This window comes from Perognathus longimembris, chromosome 2 (assembly GCF_023159225.1).
Source record: "Perognathus longimembris pacificus isolate PPM17 chromosome 2, ASM2315922v1, whole genome shotgun sequence".
NCBI classification, from domain to species: Eukaryota; Metazoa; Chordata; class Mammalia; order Rodentia; family Heteromyidae; genus Perognathus; species Perognathus longimembris.
In genome coordinates this window covers 127559550-127577450 of record NC_063162.1, presented here as the reverse complement: position 1 = coordinate 127577450, position 17901 = coordinate 127559550, and the positions used below count along the sequence as shown (strand labels likewise).

The following is a 17901-nucleotide window of genomic DNA, read 5'->3' as shown; positions in this document are numbered from 1 at the left end:
TGAACACCTCAGGGGGGGAAAGGGGGAGGGGGGAGGGGGGTATGAGGGACAAGGTAACAAACAGTACAAGAAATGTATCCAATGCCTAACGTATGAAACTGTAACCTCTCTGTACATCAATTTTATAATAAAAACTTAAAAAAAACAATAGGGCAAATGCTAAGCTTTAAATGCTTGTTAATAGAATTTTGTCATTTACTATTTTTATATTATAGTTCTTTCTTTTTCTTTTTTCTTTTATTGTTATTGTAGGGGTGGAATACAGATGTTACTGTTAGTTTCATGAGTCAGGTAATGAGTGCAATTCTTTTTTTTTTTTCTTTTTTTTTTTTTTTTTTTTTGGCCAGTCCTGGGCTTGGACTCAGGGCCTGAGCACTGTCCCTGGCTTCTTTTTGCTCAAGGCTAGCATGAGTGCAATTCTTTTTTTTGAACCATGTCTTCCCTTCCCTTGCTCTCTACCAATTTTTCCCTCCCATTCCTACCCAAAAATGTACAATTCACTTTCCTTATAATGTCTAGTAAGTATCACAGTTGTATTTGTCCACCCTTTGTTCTACCTTTTCTATGCCCCTCTCATCCTCCCAAATACAAACTAACAAACAAAACAAAAAGAGAAAACAAAAAAAGCAACGACAGCAACTAAAAAATAATCTGTTTTTTTTTTCTGCAGTTCATGACATAAATAGTTCTTTTTTAAGCTTTTCTAAGATTATTGAGGAGGACAGGAAAGAATGGTTGTGAGGGAAAGCCATGTATGAGACAATGTGTTAATTACATGGTTCAGAAAAGTGACCTTGGCCTAAAGGCTGGGACACAGCACTCCCCTTTATGAGAGGCTTACCATGGGCCTTGCCCTGGGACAGGTTAATCTTCATAGTAACCCAAATAGATAGATCCTACTGTTGCACTGGAAACAAGAAGTTGGGTGGTTCATCCAAGGCCACTTAACAAGCAACCTGTAGGAGGTGGAATTCAAACCCAGGCATGGCTGTATCCACACCTGTGTTCCTCAACGTCATAGCAAAGGCCTTAAGTCTCTGGGTTTGTCAGATCCCTATGCCCATTGATTTGGAGGTAGCAAAGATTGCAGGCTGAGCAAAAGCAGACCTACGGATCCATAAACAGCTACTCTGGGCTCAGAAGTATAGTCTGTTTTTAAACAGTTATTCATTCCTCCCTTTCTTTTTCACTATGCGGCAATGTTGATGATTTTTAGTAATTGCTTAAGAAATGGATTTCCCAGCAAAACAATGGTTATCAGAAGCCTATTTTGTTTAACATGAGTTAGTGTATGTTTGTTCACTGTAAAATGAGACATTTAGTATTCGGTACAGTTTTCTGCATTTGCCTACACTTTGTACATTAATAATCTATAATCTATTTAAGTTACTTTCCAAATATATTATGATACTATATGTTAATTAATTTTATTTAAAATATATACATTATCTGGATGTTCAAGGAAGAAAATCACTTGCTAGAATTAGATATATGAAGGTTTTAGGTGTGTTTTTTTTTCCTCTCTGAAATTCTATATGTCTTTTATGTATAGCCTATTGTCTGCCATAAAGTAGAACTATGTGCTCTTTCAATTTAAAAAAATTAGCTGAACAAACTGGTTCAGTTAGAATTCAATTTCATACAATCCATCAGACATTCCATTCTAGTATTGCAAAGAGGATCTGGCGCTCTGTAGCTCCAGTGGGGCAGAGACCAATAGATGTCTTAGTTCTTTTTTATAAACTGACAGAACTTCCCACAAACTCATATGAACAGCTAAGTGGTCCTTGGAGGTCTCATTAGTCCCTTCCTCCCAGGTTTACAAATGTGACAGCCAAGGTCCTGGGAAGTCATAGAGTTTGTCAATAGGGCACAGTCAGATCTATCCTGAACTAAAATATGAACCTGAACCACTCAACCACAATGACCCCCTATCACTCTTTATAAGAAACTCTTCATCAATAAGAAAGTTAGGCTGTACAAACATTTGGTGCTTATTTAATGTCACGTATGGCATAAAGAGCAATTCTTGGACTCAGGCAGAATAAAGAGATCACCATTGTTCACCACATGACTAATCTCTTCCCCAAAGACGACTCTTCTACTCCTCAGCTCAATGGAAACAGCTAAGCCTACATAGAGTACTCGGACCTGGTCATGAATCACTGCATCAGGTACTATGCTTCAGCCCTGGATGTCAAAGGAAAACAAAAGAGCAATTTGCCTGCTGTGGTGACTGAATTTAATAAGAGTTATATAAGTAGGAAGAATGAATCTCTATCATTAAATATATAATGCTGTTTAATTTTGGTTTAGAAGGGAAATATATATGCACATATATATTTATATCAAGTATAGTTCTGTTAAAATGTAGTACAGGTGCCAAACATTGCGGGTAATGCCTGCAATTCCAGCATTCAGAAGGCTAAAAAAAAGGATAGAAAGCTTGAGATCAGCCAAGACTACCTAGTGAATTTGAGATGTGGGGGACATAATGATATCTTGCCTGAAAAACCACAAACAAAAGAAATCAAACAAAACTTGCTGAGATGCTTTTAAGTATTAGAAGGATTATGATTTCCTGTCTTTGGCAAAATGTCAGCAACATTTTCTGATAAATTGAACTTGTGCAATAAAAATCATTTCAAAACAAAACACACTATGAAAGCAGCTGAATAATAGGGGAATGAATTAGGAAAGTGAGAATAAGGAGCAAGGGGTGTCAATCTGATTAAAAGTACTGTACATAAATGCATGAGTGAAATACCCCAAGAAAATGCCCTTGAACAATTAATGTACATTTAAAAAATGAATGAAGCAGGCACTGGTGGCTCATACTTGTAATTCTGGCTGTTCAGGAAGCTAAGATCCGAGGATCAGGGTTCAACACTAGCCCAGGGAGAAAAGTTGTTGAGACTCTTACCTTCAAACACACAAACCTTCAAACACACAAACACACACACACACACACACACACACACACACACACACACAGAGTGAATGGCAAGTATGTTATCTTAATGTTTCAATCAAGAAAATATTTTAAGGTTATCTCTGAAAAAGTATACACTAAAAGTTGTAACATAGATGTTTGTTTAGACTCATAGATAGCAAGACTGTGTCGTAGTTTTTTCCACACCAGTTATTTTTCTCTTTTGCCTTGAGTTTGGCATGTCCTCATTTTAACCTAGCTTCTTACCACGTTACAGCTGGGGATTTGAGGCTTCTCATTCCTTTCCCTAAAAGCTTTTGGCTGTAAACTGAGTCTCCATCATTCTTTCACCAGAATCTACCTCACTAAAGGAGAGTCAGCCCATTCCCCACCTCAGTGAAAAGTGCACATCAGTACTTGTCACAGCTTTCCTTTGTCTTTGAATACTCCTAGAGCTCCTCTCTCTGCTCACCTCCTACCCTCTTGACTTTTTCTATTTCCCATCATTATTCACATTTGGAATATTCCTGCTTGGAATCTCACACATTCAGCTTTTCTCACACATTCGGCACTCGTTACGCCCACTCATGTTATCACTTTCTTTGTGAAACTGTCCACAGGTCATTTGTTTATTCCTGTAGCATGGGCTCCAATTCTAACCTGAGATAAAGGAAACATGATCCCTTGTCCTTGATGAAATGCAAATAACAACAATAACAACAGCAACTGTACTTGCCATGGGATAGGAGAGCCTCTTAGTGTTTTTCATACATTTATTCATTATGAAAAAATACCGTGAAGAAAAACCGTTACTACCATTCTACCCAATTTACAGTTAAGGAAACTAAGGCACAGAAAAATTAATAATGTGCCTAATATTGCACAGATTAAAACCAAGTGATTTGAGAACCACCCTTTTAAAAGAGATCAAGCATTTAGTGTACTGTGTTGTGAATTCCTCTCATATATGCTACTATATTCATTTTGTGACTCTGCTTCCATTTTTGGTGAGTTTGTTTAATTCTTGTCTCTTTAATTAGGATGTCTGCAAAATATTTTACAACACTGAACAAAACTTAAAAAAACATACAGATAATTCTAACATAAGACACAGCAAACATTCCAGGAGGGATGTATAAACAAGATTCTGATCTCATTTGGTTCTAGAATATATGCTGGAGTGAAAAATTGCCCCAATTCACAAAGCCTGCCCTTTGCTGTATATAACTTGATTTGTGTGCCACACGTAAGGGACAGATGGAAGGAAAAAGATGAGGTAGGAAGCACAGCACTGAGAGAAGGAAGAAGGAAGAATTTCCTGGTGTAGGACAGTACTGAGAATCTAGGGCATAGGGGCTGCCTTTTCTCCAGAACTAACCGATAGCACTTCCTACCCATCCCTGAGTTTAATTATCTGTATTAATTGATCATCCTGATCATATTCTTCCTTCTTTGATGTCTGACTGATGACAGAGATTGTATGTTGGAGGGACCCTAATGTTGTATATCAACCAAAAGAATTCTCTTTACCTTATGCATAACTAAACACATCTATAATCTTTTTAATTTTAATTATATAGGAGTTGAATACTATAACATTGTTAATTTTAGTTATTTCACTGAATAGGAGCATTTTGCTGCCTATTTCATTGTTTATATTCATAGCCACATGGTCAGTTAAGCCCCAGATCAAATGTTATCTATAGTGGGAGTCATGTATGGCCATAGATTATTTCATGTTACAAGTTTTATTACAAGACAAGTCCTTGCCAGGCACTTGCAGTTTAGAACTGTAATCCTAGCTAGTTGGGCAGCTGAGATTAGGACGGGTGTGATTCCAGATTAGCACAGCCAAAAAAAAGTTCACAAGACCCTAACTCAAAAGTTGGATATGATGGTGCACACCTGTCATTCTAGCTATAGCAGGAACCGTGAAAAGGTACATATGGTTCAAGATGCTATGGGGGAAAAGTGAAATCTTATCTAAAAGAGAAATGGGAGCAAAAAGAGTTGGAGGTATGGCTCAAGCAGTAGAGTGCTCCCTAGCAAGTATGAACCTCTGATTTCTAAGTACTAAGAAAAGGCCTTGTTATTTCCTCAGAGTAAACTTACAGTTATTTATTTGTAACCCAAGATTTTAAACATGTCTGTTTTTCGTAAGTTAAGTCATGTAACAAGATCTAATGTGAACTGGCAATTTTAATTTTAGTGTCTGCATAGCCTAAGCCAATGTGAAGGAATCTAAGCCTCATTCCTGGTCTCATAGCTAACAGGTGAAGTAAAACAAATGAGAGGAGGCTCCACCTTGAAATGTGCACAGGAACCTGTTTGTGAGACTGGTGTGTTCTCCAAGACTGCTTTCTAGCTACAGGAGCGATGGATATATGAGAGCAACTACGATGGCTTGCCAAAAGGAATACAAATAGGACTTTGTAACTCCACAGCTAATGCCGCAGAATCACTTTGAGTAAGAGGGGACATTTCTCATCCAAAACTCATGTTTCATGTGTATGAAGACAGGTGACAACTGATGCAGAGCTCTTCAATAACTCAGTGTCAGAGATCTTTAGAACTATATTCTCTAGTAAAATCTAGGGATAAGAGGAAGAAAAAGATGTTCAAACAAAATTAACTCTTCTTTGATACTTGATTCCCTCTTCCTTCTTCAGGTTTGGTTTTTACAAATCCAACTCCAGGAAAGGAAACAACAACAAAAATCCTTAGATGGAATTTTCTAAGAAAAGTTAGAAAAATAAAAGCATCTCTTCATTTAGATATCAGAAATATCAGAAAGAAAATGGTAGCAGAAGATAAATATCAAAATATATTGTGTCTGTGTATGAAGATAATATAAGAAAACTCATTGAAAGCTGTTAAAAAACAGGAGTGGGAAACAGAGAAAGAGAAAGCAACAGAGGAGGTTAATGATTAAGTTATAATATGTTCCCATGTGAAATACAGTTGTGAGTCCCCCTTTCAATCATTCATTTACACTAAAAAATGAGTGACAATAAAAGACAAGGAAGGTACCAGGGAGATGTGGGAAGGCCAATGGAAAGAGTGAATAAAGTGAATGTGGTTGAAGTACTTTGTTGTATATATGAAAGGAGAACAATTAAAAAATGTTGAAATATTTGAAGAAGGGGAAAAGGGATACGAGAGAGAGAGATGGAAGTGTAAAATATGATCCAGTGCATTGTAAGTATGTGTGTATACACACATGTCTATGTTTATGTATGTATAAAAATGTCACAATGAAACCTTCCTGTACAACCAATATATGCTAATAAAAAGAAATCATAGCTATGTTCTTATGAACACATAAGATGATGCTAAGTGAAATGAACTCCATGTTATGGAAATGACTGTTATATCACTGTTGTAATTACTTTCAACGTGCCATGTGAAACCGTAGCTTTTTTTTTAATGATCCTCTTGTATCCCCTTCCTGTGGTTGTCCCCACGCTATCACTGAGCGTGTATCTCATCTGAGCACCCTGAATACTGTATATACTGGCATTAGAACTAGGGGAGGGAAAGGGAATATCAAAATTGAGAGACGAAGGATAAAAAGACAAACGACTCCAAAAGCAATACTTACAGAACCATTTGGTGTAAACCAACTGAACAAATCATGGGGGGAGAGGAAAAGAGGGAGGGATAGGCAGGGAAATGACTGAGGGGGTAACAAATTGTATAATAAATGTACCCACTGCCTTACGTATGAAACTGTAACCCCTCTGTACATCACTTTGACAATAAATAGGTAATTTTAAAAAAATAGTGTATTAGAACTAGGGAAGGGAAAGGAATACCAAAATTGAGAGACAAAGGATAGAAAGACAAATGATTCCAAAGCAAGACTTACAAAACCATTTGGTGTAAACCAACCATATAACTCATGGGGGGGGGGAGAGTGGAATGGCAAGAGAAAATGAGGGAGGAGGTAACAAGAAATGTACTCACTGCCTTACATATGAAACTGGAACCCCTCTGTACCTCACTTTGGCAATAAAGGAAAAAACACTAAGAAAAAAACGTAGGAGAAGTTTGTCCTGTTTTTCTCTTAGGCATTCATATAAAGTTCAAAAGCTGTCACTACAGAAGAAACTACATTGTGGTAACAGATATATTTGTGGTAATGAGACAGATTTCAGGCTCATAATCAAACATACAAAAAGCATCTACACTGATATCATCAAACATTTCTGAAGAAATATCTAAATGCATTGCTTCTGTTTTATATAAAGTTGGAAGTCATAGAAGAGGGAAAATAAATAAAGACAAGGTGGAAAAATGCCCTTTAGGGGGAAAAAAGACAAGATAAATTATTTTATCTAACTCTGGCCCAGACAGTTTGCCTTTGTTTTAGGTTTCTAAGTAGACCTAGCAAGAAAACAAAAATCTTCTACATGAATGATAAATTAAAGGATTCCCAGCAAAACTGAAATTAACTTTTAGAGCTTGCCTTGTCTAATAGATAGATTTGTATAAACAAGAACAACAAACACACACACGCGCTCACACACACACACCCTTCCTTGTTATTTAAAAATGGAGTTAAAAGAGTTACATTTCTCTGACAAGCAGATTATTACAACATTCTACCACATTTTTATTGTGTCTAATGCTGTTACCAGAGGATACTTGTGTTTCCAGTGCCTCTTTATCTTTATACCATCTGACTATCCCTTTCTTCTTTTTGAAAAAAATAAAAACCATCATCACCACCACCAACAACAACAACAAAAAAACCAAATACAAAAGAAAAACACATTGCTTTCAAAACTCAGACCAGAGTTGAGCTTCTGGCATGATGGCAAAATCTAGACAAATGAATTAAAAGCACCAGTTCAGCAGCTAACAATGTTTAGTGCTTCATTAGTTTGAAAAGAGCAAATGTTTGCACAAAGGTCATCTATCAAGAAATACAGGCTTTTAATTTTTTCTTAGTCTAGATTTATTATCAAACTATCTGAAGGTGCTCTTGGCATTGTAATTTTGCACTCAAAGCAATAAAGTGTCCAAAAGAATCATGTTATTGGGATGGATTCAGTAGGACCATGGAAAAAAGATGATTATCAAAGCAATGAAATGCTCATAAAAAATGAGAGCAAATAACAGCAGAAATACCGCCAATGTCTTTCAGCTATGGTCCCAGAGAGGATATCTCCTAGTTTTCACTTGATCATTTTCAACTAGAAATGTTATTGCTATATGCTATTGCAACCTGGCATGTCCATTGCACAACAGCATTCACACAATTATGTTAATCTGGTGAGGGTAAAGATCCTTTGTGACCCAATACAAAGATGGACTTTTTTAAAGCACAAATTAATCTGACATCATTTTCCCATCCCCCCCAAAATCATTACAACTTTTCAATTGTATCACCTCATGCTTCAAGTCTTTCTTATTTCAAGAGCATCTTTTATATCTTACAAAGCATTTCTCAACTCCAACAAGTGATTGCTGACTTGGAATTCAGACCATTGAAACAGAAAAAAAAGGCTGGTAAAAACAATAAGTTCAGATTTCTGACACAGATTGTGCATCTGAGAAACACTATCAAAACAAAGAACATTTCTTAATTATATGTCACAGAGAACTCCAAACTTTTAGTTTGTAGTCCTGGGACTTTTTCTCCCCTGGCATTGCACATACACATATACACAAAGACACACACACACACACACACACACACACACACACACACACACACACAAATAGTCAGCATGGTACAGAGAACATTTTGCAGAGAAACACACATTTCTTGCATCAAATAATGATAAAAAAAAGTGACATTTTAGTGCTTTAATCTCAGACTACTTCATTGTGCTTACCTGAGGTATTACTCCGAAGGCTTTCCGCCACTGTTGCAAAGTTATTGAATCCCAAGACACACCATCAATCTGGATTTCTCCTTCAGTGTTCAGAAGCCTCAAAAAAGCTGATAACAAAGTGCTCTTCCCTGATCCAGTTCTTCCTAAGAGGCCTACCTGCAGAGCAAAAATGATGGAATTATTGCCGGGACAAACAGATATCATACCATATTCACAATAAAAAGCTATTGGCATTGTTTCTCCTGTCACCAAGGCAAGATTTTTACTTATTCATTCCAACCATTTCTCCCATTTCCAATTTTTGACTGTTTTGTTTTGTTTTTGCCAGTCTTGGGGCTTGAACTCAGGGCCTGAGCACTGTCCCTGGCTTCTTTTTGCTCATGCTAGCACTCTACCACTTGAGTCACAGCTCCACTTCCTGTTTTTTCTATATATGTAGTGCTGAGGAATCGAACCCAGGGCTTCATGTATATGAGGCGAGCACTTTACCACTAGGCCATATTCCCAGCCTCCCATTTCCAATTTTGATGACTACTGATATAGAAAATAATAACCCTTGGAACAAAATACAGAAGTGGCCATGATGGATTGGACTCGATATGCTGATTTCATTTATCACTGACATTTACAAAAATTCTGAAAGTATCAATTTTGCACTAAAGAAAAGCAAAGATAGAGTGTTTTTGATATGCATTATTTCCAAGGATGAATGTAAGCCAGCAATCTCCTGGATCAAGTTCCAAACTAGTGTGCATATGTAAATTAATTAATATAACTAGGTCTCATATATACCTTATTCATCATAAATTAACCAGGTGTAAATTTCAATCCTGAAAATAAGCGAGAATATGTTCATTAAGCTGTAGATTCCCATGGAAGGCAGGCTGAACCAGCCTCACCATTCTTTAGTGGATAAACTCTTGAACAGATGGCAGATGAAAATTTAACATCTGACCCTTTTGGCAAGAAGGGAATTTCAGGAAGCAAAAAGAAAAAAAAAAGCAAACTATTCTTGTTATCTAAGGACCTAGAATCAAAAACCCACCTACAGATCTAGAAACAACAAACCAAAAAGACCTAGAACTGTGGATGTTATTCATTGCATGGGGAGATCTGTATTATAGGAATCCTAGAGAAAGACTCAACTCTGTCTCAGATTCCTGCTCTCAGAGGAAGTGCTTTACTAAAGTCGGACACATACTCAGTCATTAACTAATACTGAATAAAACATCTAGCATTGAGCAGTATGTATTTGGTACCATTTTATTTCTAATCACTTGACTTGATTATAATATGGCTGAACGGTCTTTTCATGTAGTGCATTTAACACTCTGAATGATTATTTTTTGCTTTATTTTTAAGTTTCTAGTTCAGTAAATATTAGGGCTTTAGGTATATGTAATTCAACTGCTTTTGCTATTGTCATTTTGTTTTGTTTTTGTCATTCCTGGGGTTTGAACTCAGGGCCTGGGCACTGTCCCTGAATCTCTGCGTGCCCAGGCTGGCCTCGAACTGCCTCCTGAGTAGCTAGGATTACATGCATGAGCCACCAGTGACCAGCCTACAAATGCACTTTTATTTATTTATTTATTTATTTTGGCCAGTCCTGGGCCTTGGTCTCAGGGCCTCAGCACTGTCCCTGGCTTCTTCCCGCTCAAGGCTAGCACTCTGCCACTTGAGCCACAGCGCCGCTTCTGGCCGTTTTTTCTGTATATGTGGTGCTGGGGAATCGAACCTAGGGCCTCGTGTATCCGAGGCAGGCACTCTTGCCACTAGGCTATATCCCCAGCCACACAAATGCACTTTTAAATACTTTTCATTTTAATACTTACCCCACGATAGTCTAATTGTAAACCAGAACTACTGTGTGGACCACAGTAAATGCTGTATAGCTCATAACAATTTATTAGATACTTATTAGGAGCTTGGGAATAAAGTGGCCCTTTAGGATAAGTTAGTTTTTAAATAAAGTAATGATGACAATTATCTTCCTCTATCATGAGACTTTCATTAATGTATGTTCTCTGTGAAAAGTGCCAAAGCCAGGACAATCAAATATGATTCATAACACCTTTTGTAGTTACTTCATAGAACTATTACATTTAGTCATTCTTTCTTTTTTGGTTATTTCCTGTGTTTATCCCAAGAACGTAAGTTCAATAAGGGTACGATTGTCTTTTTTTTTCTTTTCCTGGCAGAGGGACAAAAAAAAAATCTTTGGATCAAACAGATGGAAGAATGGACAAATACATAAGCAGATGAATGAAAAATTGTATTTAGAATATCTTCAAAATAAGTGGGCTGAGTTAATTCTGGTCAATCACTAGATCAGCTCTTACAAAAATCTCATGGAATTTCATATACACATTTATGTTTCTGAATTAGTCCATGTTGCACAAACACATCTACCACAGGTCATAATTTTTCAAACATGATAGTCAAGCTGTAAGCTATCTCTATGTACATAAATGAAGTCTGACAGTGAAAAGAAACAGAAGTTGGCAGGTGAAAGTGGCCGGTTTCAAGTTCATCTCTTGAGTATTTGTGAAAAATATCCTGAGATCTGAATCCCTTGTCAGTAGTCATGGACTAATGAACAGAATAAATTACTACATTGCCTTTCATTCAGAGAGAAATACTGACATTTTTAGAGAACTTGGCTTTATACTGGAATAAGACTGGATCCAGAGGCAATTTGCAAATCTTTTGTTCAGCTTTAAAGTTTTTAGCTGTTGCTCTGGTTTCCTCCTTTCGATGAATTTCTAGTAATGCATTATGTCTGACAAGTTCTTCAAGAACAGGATACCTAACAAAGTCTTCTTGTTTCTATAAGTGGCACCTACTAATTTCTTTCCAGTATTTGAAAGAGTACTTCCTGAAAATAAGCTTTTAAGACATACCCTAAGTGCAAATTCATGTTTTCTAATAACTTAAATGCACCTCATCTGGGAATTTTGGATCAAGATAAATCCAACTACTAAATATGGAGAGTTAAATAGCAATGAGTATGGTGCTAGCTTTATTTGCATGGTATCATGAACATAGTAGTCACAGTATATTCTTTCCAGAGTGCTTTACTTGTCATTTTCATAAGCAATAAATGGAAACCTGTTTTAAATATTTTTCATTACATTATGGTCTCTAGAAATGAAGCGAAACTTTGATCGACCTGGTAACTATAATAGAATACTTTCTTGTATTTGTGTATCTGTTTATTATGTGCTGTTGAAGTTCCTAAGTGATTCAGCTTCTTTACATCAATTTTGATCAAGACAGAGGTGGGACATATGTTTAACAAGTCAAGTAGGCATTTAGATGCTTGTGATCCTCGACTTTGAATCCTTGGTACTCTCATAAGTGACATTACAATATTTTGAATGAGGTATAGAGAAAGCAGCAAAAATCACCCAAAGAATAGATCATGACATAATGTATCTATTCAATCAAAAGACTGCCTAACAGCATGATATGTACAAGACACCATCTCAATAATTTTGATCGTGAAGATTTATCATTAAGGACCCAATTCCATATTAAAACCCCTAGTCTTCATTCTAAGAGAAAAAAATGAGGGACAATGAGAAAAAAATTCTATGTTGGGGGAAGGTGATTTAGCAATTAAAATTTATACTGTCCCTCACCCCAAAAGCTTCTAAGAGAAGGCTATTTGAGATTGAAAAGAAAAATAGATTTTTGAAGGAACTACTCAAAGTAATTGCTACATTGCATTAAGATGCATTAAAAATAAATACTTTTAAAGCATAGATTCTATGAACTAAAGGTTTTGATTAAAAGCAGCAATTGCTACAATCAAAATATTTTAATATAAACAGCAATGGAAATTCTTGGAAACCAAAGCAATTCTATAAACCAAAAATTTTGTAACAAAAATAAAGAATACCTTTTGACAAGTTTACTAGTCAACCAAAAATAGCTTTAAAAAGTCTATGACCTTGAGTGTGTACCAGTAAAAACTTCCAATACTAAAACCATAGAAAAATGATTTTAAAAAGAAGAGAATATCCAAGAGATGTGAGACAACTAAAAAGTTTAGCCTACATGTAAGTGCAATGCCAGAATGAGAAAAAAGAAAAGAAGGAAGGAAGGAAAGGAGGGAGGAAGGGAGGGAGGGAGGGAGGGAGGGAGGGAGGAAGGAAGGAAGGAAGGAAGGAAGGAAGGAAGGAAGGAAGGAAGGAAGGAAGGAAGGAAGGAAGGAAGATCACAAAATTTTACCCAACTAGTATCAAAAACAATACCACATGTGCAGAATGCCAAGGAAAAACAATATAGAATAATGCTATTGAAAGCATAACCCCAAACCCACACTGAAAAATACGTTGAAAAAATTTAAAGTCAAAGATAAAGAAAATAACTTGAAAATATTTGGGAGGAAAAATACTACATAAGCAAATAGGTAAGAGTTTTATCTAACTGTTGCCATGAAATCAGAAATGAGAGGAATGAAATATTTGAATGAAATATTTGAAAGGCTAAGAAAAAACAAAAATCCCACCAAAGTAGAATTCTATACCCTGTGAAATTGTCCTTCAAAAATAAAGGAGGGGCTGGGGATATAGCCTAGTGGCAAGAGTGCCTGCCTCGGATACACGAGGCCCTAGGTTCGATTCCCCAGCACCACATATACAGAAAACGGCCAGAAGCGGGGCTGTGGCTCAAGAGGCAGAGTGCTAGCCTTGAGCGGGAAGAAGCCAGGGACAGTGCTCAGGCCCTGAGTCCAAGGCCCAGGACTGGCCAAAAAAAATAAATAAATAAAATAAAGGAGAGTAAGAATATATCAGACAAACAAAAATTTACAGAAGGGTTTTTTTTTCAGTAGACAAGTCTTACAAGCAATATAACAAAAGGAAAATGAACTCAGAGCTATATGAAAATCAGAAAACTGAATCTACATAAAGAAAGGATGACAGAGAATAAATAACTAAAGCCAAACAAAGACTTTGTTTGGATCCTCTTAACTGATCTAAAACAGATTGTTCAAAATAAACATAGCAACAATGTATTTGATCATATATGTGCATACATGCTATATGAGCATGCATATGTACACCTATACCCACACTACAACTGCATCTATGGCTGCATATGGTTATCTACTTCTATCTCTATTTATCCGTCTATAGATACATACAAGTAGGAGGAACTGTGAATATTTTTACTGTTATAACATAGTTGAATTTAACTCTTAATAACTGGCATAGTATTATTTGAAAGTAGATTTGTTTTAAAGGTATATTGCAAACTCTACAGGAAACAAAGTATCAAAAGAAGGTAGAGTTACTAATTTTTTAAAAGGAGAGAATGATGGAATCACAACATCTCACTTAAAACCACAATGAAAGATGAAAATACAGACAGAGCACAAAGGAAACATACAGAAAACAGTAACAATATGGAAGATTTCTTAATCCAGTCACACCAACAATCACTTTAAACATCATTGTCTAAATATACCAATACAACCACAGAGCTTGTCAGAGTGGACCAAAAAATAACTACATCCTGCCTATAAGAAATTCACTTAAGGGCTAGGAATATGGCCTAGTGGTAAAGTGCTCGCCATGTATACATGAAGCCCTGGGTTCAATTACTCAGCACCACATTTATAGAAAAAGCCAGAAGTGGTGCTGTGATTCAAGTGGTAGAGTGCTAGCCTTGAGCAGAAAGAAGCCAGGGACAGTGCTCAGGCCCTGAGTCCCAAGCCTTTGGCCTGGCAAGAAACAAAACAAACTAACAAAGAAACCCACTTAAATTTATTGTCCTATATAAATTAACAAAGGGACGGATAAAGTTACACACACTAACAATTTCCCAAAACTTTCTACCCTGGAATATTACAACCTACTTCTTGTTATTATTCATAATGATGATTGCACCGGGCATCTCTTCTGATCCAGGGACATTCCTTAGGCTATTAATGGATGTGTAAGGCAACACAGATGAATTATGCTTTTTCCAGTGCAAATGAGAAGCCAAGAATATTATTAATTTTAATATGGTCCCAAGGAACAACTAACATCTATGTACATATAACACTAAAGCAACAATATAAAAACTTTATTGATTTCCACAGGATTCCATATAAGACAAATAGCATAAACATTCTCACATTCATAGTAGGAGCACTCTCAGTTTAAATGTAGCATCTTTCCATATGCCCATTTAAAAGTAGTTTTCCTCAGGAATAAAAGACAATAATAAAAGAAACGCAATTTGTAATGAATAGAAAATTAATGGAGTTAATTTTAGTGATATCAAAATAGTGATGATAAATAAAAACTTTTTGTCTCAAAACAAAAAGATGGGTCACATTTCTAATGTTAATTTTTCACCTTAGCATGGTATGACAATTTTTGGCTCATTTCACTATTTTTATAAGTAGAACTTGCTCAAATATATTAAATGCTTATCATCAAATATACAGGAAAGCAATTGATGATCTATTTCTATGCCAGTGTTAGTAATAGTGGATTAACCTTTTACTCACTATATCCCATTAATTTTTTTTTTTAAATCTACTTAGAATGAACCAGAAAAGGCTGGTTACTGGTGGCTCAGACCTGTAAGCATAGCTTTTCAGGAGACTGAGACCTAGAGAATCAAGGTTGGTTTTTTGTTTCTTTTTCCCCCAGTCCTGGGGCTTGGGACTCAGGGCCTGAGCACTGTCCCTGGCTTCTTTTGGCTCAAGACTAGCACAATACCTCTTAAGCCACAGCACCACTTCTGGCTCTTTCTCTTTATGTGGTGCTGAGGAATCAGACCCAGCCTTCATACATGCGAGGTAAGTACTCTACCACTAAGCCACATTCCCAGTCCAAGGATCAAGTTTTAAAGCCTGCTTTTGCAGAAAACTCTCCAAGACTCCCATCTCTAGTTAACCAGAAAAATGCTAAACCAAAGTTATGGCTCAAGTGGTAGAGTGACAGCTGTGAGTGAGAAAACCTGGAGAGAATTCAGTTCCTCAATTTAAAAAAAAGAAAAAGAACCACAAAAATGAGAATTTAAAGGTCAGTTTTCTTAACAGATGACTGTCTATAATATTTCCATTAAAAAGAAAATGAATCGGGCTGGGGATATAGCCTAGTGGCAAGAGTGCCTGCCTCGGATACACGAGGCCCTAGGTTCGATTCCCCAGCACCACATATACAGAAAACGGCCAGAAGCGGCGCTGTGGCTCAAGTGGCAGAGTGCTAGCCTTGAGCAAAAAGAAGCCAGGGACAGTGCTCAGGCCCTGAGTCCAAGGCCCAGGACTGGCAAAAAAAAAAAAAAAGAAAAGAAAATGAATCAAAATATGTAATACTCCTACCTAAATTTCTATGTGTTTATGTAACATGAAGTGCATAGAAAATAACTCTCCTTCTCTAAGGGTCAGTTTAAGAAAATTGTATATAATCAATTCTTTCTGTGTGCCAGATTCCATAGGAAATACTTCAAAATAATTCCATCTTTTTTTTTAATTCCAGTAACAGAGCTGGAACTAAAGGCTTCCTGGTTGCTCAGCTTTCTTGTACCTCCAGTGCGGCATTTTGCTGGTTAACTAGAGATGAAGTCTTTTGGATCTTTATCTCTAGGCTTACTTCAGACCACAGTTCAATCGATCTCAGCCTCCAGAATAGCTACGCTAGGTACTGGCCTGCAGCCTAGGTACAGTTACTTATGATTAGTGCATAATCAAAATTAATGCTTTATAGTAGCAAAATTATTACTTAGTATATTTTATCTCCAGTTAATAAGTGATATGACAAAAATTAAATTGATCTTGATGGGAACTTGAAGGAAGGAAAGAAAGCCTGAAAAGAAGCTACAAAGTAAGGTCCATTTATTTTGGCAGAGCACTCATCAGATAGAGTTGAAGATTCTCATGAGGGAGCCAGCATTAAACTAACCACATTACTTAGACAGAAAACTGAAAACATGTTGCAATTATGGTTTGTTTACTGAATTCTACCTTTGGTAAACTAGCAGTTCATAAGATGTTCTGCAAGTGTAATGACATTTTAAACGAGACTATTATATCAATTCAAGGCTCTCCAAATTAAATTTCATATGAAACAATACTATTTATTAGCAACTCAAAATGTATATGCTCAGTGTTGATCCTAGTCTACAATAATCATGTTAAAAGATGGATCTTGCTAACACATTTTTGTAGGCTGTTGAGATTCACATAGAGAGTGTAGAGGTCTAAGAATGCAAGCGATACTTAAATCTCACCCTCTGGCCAGGACTGATTGAGAAGGAAATGCTCTCTAATATGGCGTTCCCACCATCAACGTATTTCGCCGTGAGGTCTTTGACAGTCATTTGGCCTCCTGAAGGCCAGATGTCATCTTTCTTCACCAGCTGATTTTCAATAATCATAACCTTTGAGAGCTGGCCATCTTTGGATGGTTTTGTTGGTTTGGTAGAGTTACCTTCTTCTGTTGGCATGTCAATAAACTTAAAGATCCGGCTCACAGAGCGCATCTGAAATGGTAAAACAGCATTTTTATTTTTGTTTGAGAGCTACAGGTTGTGCCATAATTTGTTTGGTGTTTCCTGGAACTCAAGAAAAAAATTTCCAAAAAACAACAATAACATAAGAGAAGTTGTAATACAGGCTACTCATCACTTAGCTATTTGTCAGGTTTTCCAATGAACAGGAAATACTTGGATATAATTAAAATCTTAAGAAAAAAAAGAATTAACTGAGATTCATCAAATAAATCGGTTCTGTATAAACCTGTTTATTCTTGTGATCACTTAATTCTCGATTAATGCAAGTTACACAAAAACAACCAAACTACTTTCAAAAAGAATAAATGATATCCCAGGGGAATTGTTTTCTACTAAAAGGAACAACATACAATGTTGCAAAGCTGATTAGTATAAAATGGACCCAACCTCAGAAAAACAGGGAAGGATTTGTCTCTCTATCATGCTTTACTAACCATATACTATTCTATATGTCAGCTGGGTTGTAAGTAGACATTGTTTGCTTATTTGGTTTTAAATAACTCCAAAACAATGCCCAAATTTAAGCCATGGAATTATAGCTATCTTTATACTTTTAATACAAATCACTTAAGAATCAATTTCAAAACTTCTTCAAACAAACACTATTGACTC

General features: G+C 36.3%; 1 protein-coding gene across 1 annotated transcript in view; it reads right to left on the bottom strand.

The window, feature by feature from the left end:
- Positions 1–17901, bottom strand: part of Cftr (CF transmembrane conductance regulator) — a 145613-nt gene that overhangs the window by 13181 nt on the left and 114531 nt on the right. The window contains exons 22-23 of the mRNA XM_048337623.1: positions 17008–17259; positions 8776–8931 (exon numbers count right to left, since the gene is read on the bottom strand). Coding sequence (XP_048193580.1) covers positions 8776–8931; positions 17008–17259 — 408 coding nt within the window. The remainder of the gene's footprint in view (positions 1–8775; positions 8932–17007; positions 17260–17901) is intronic.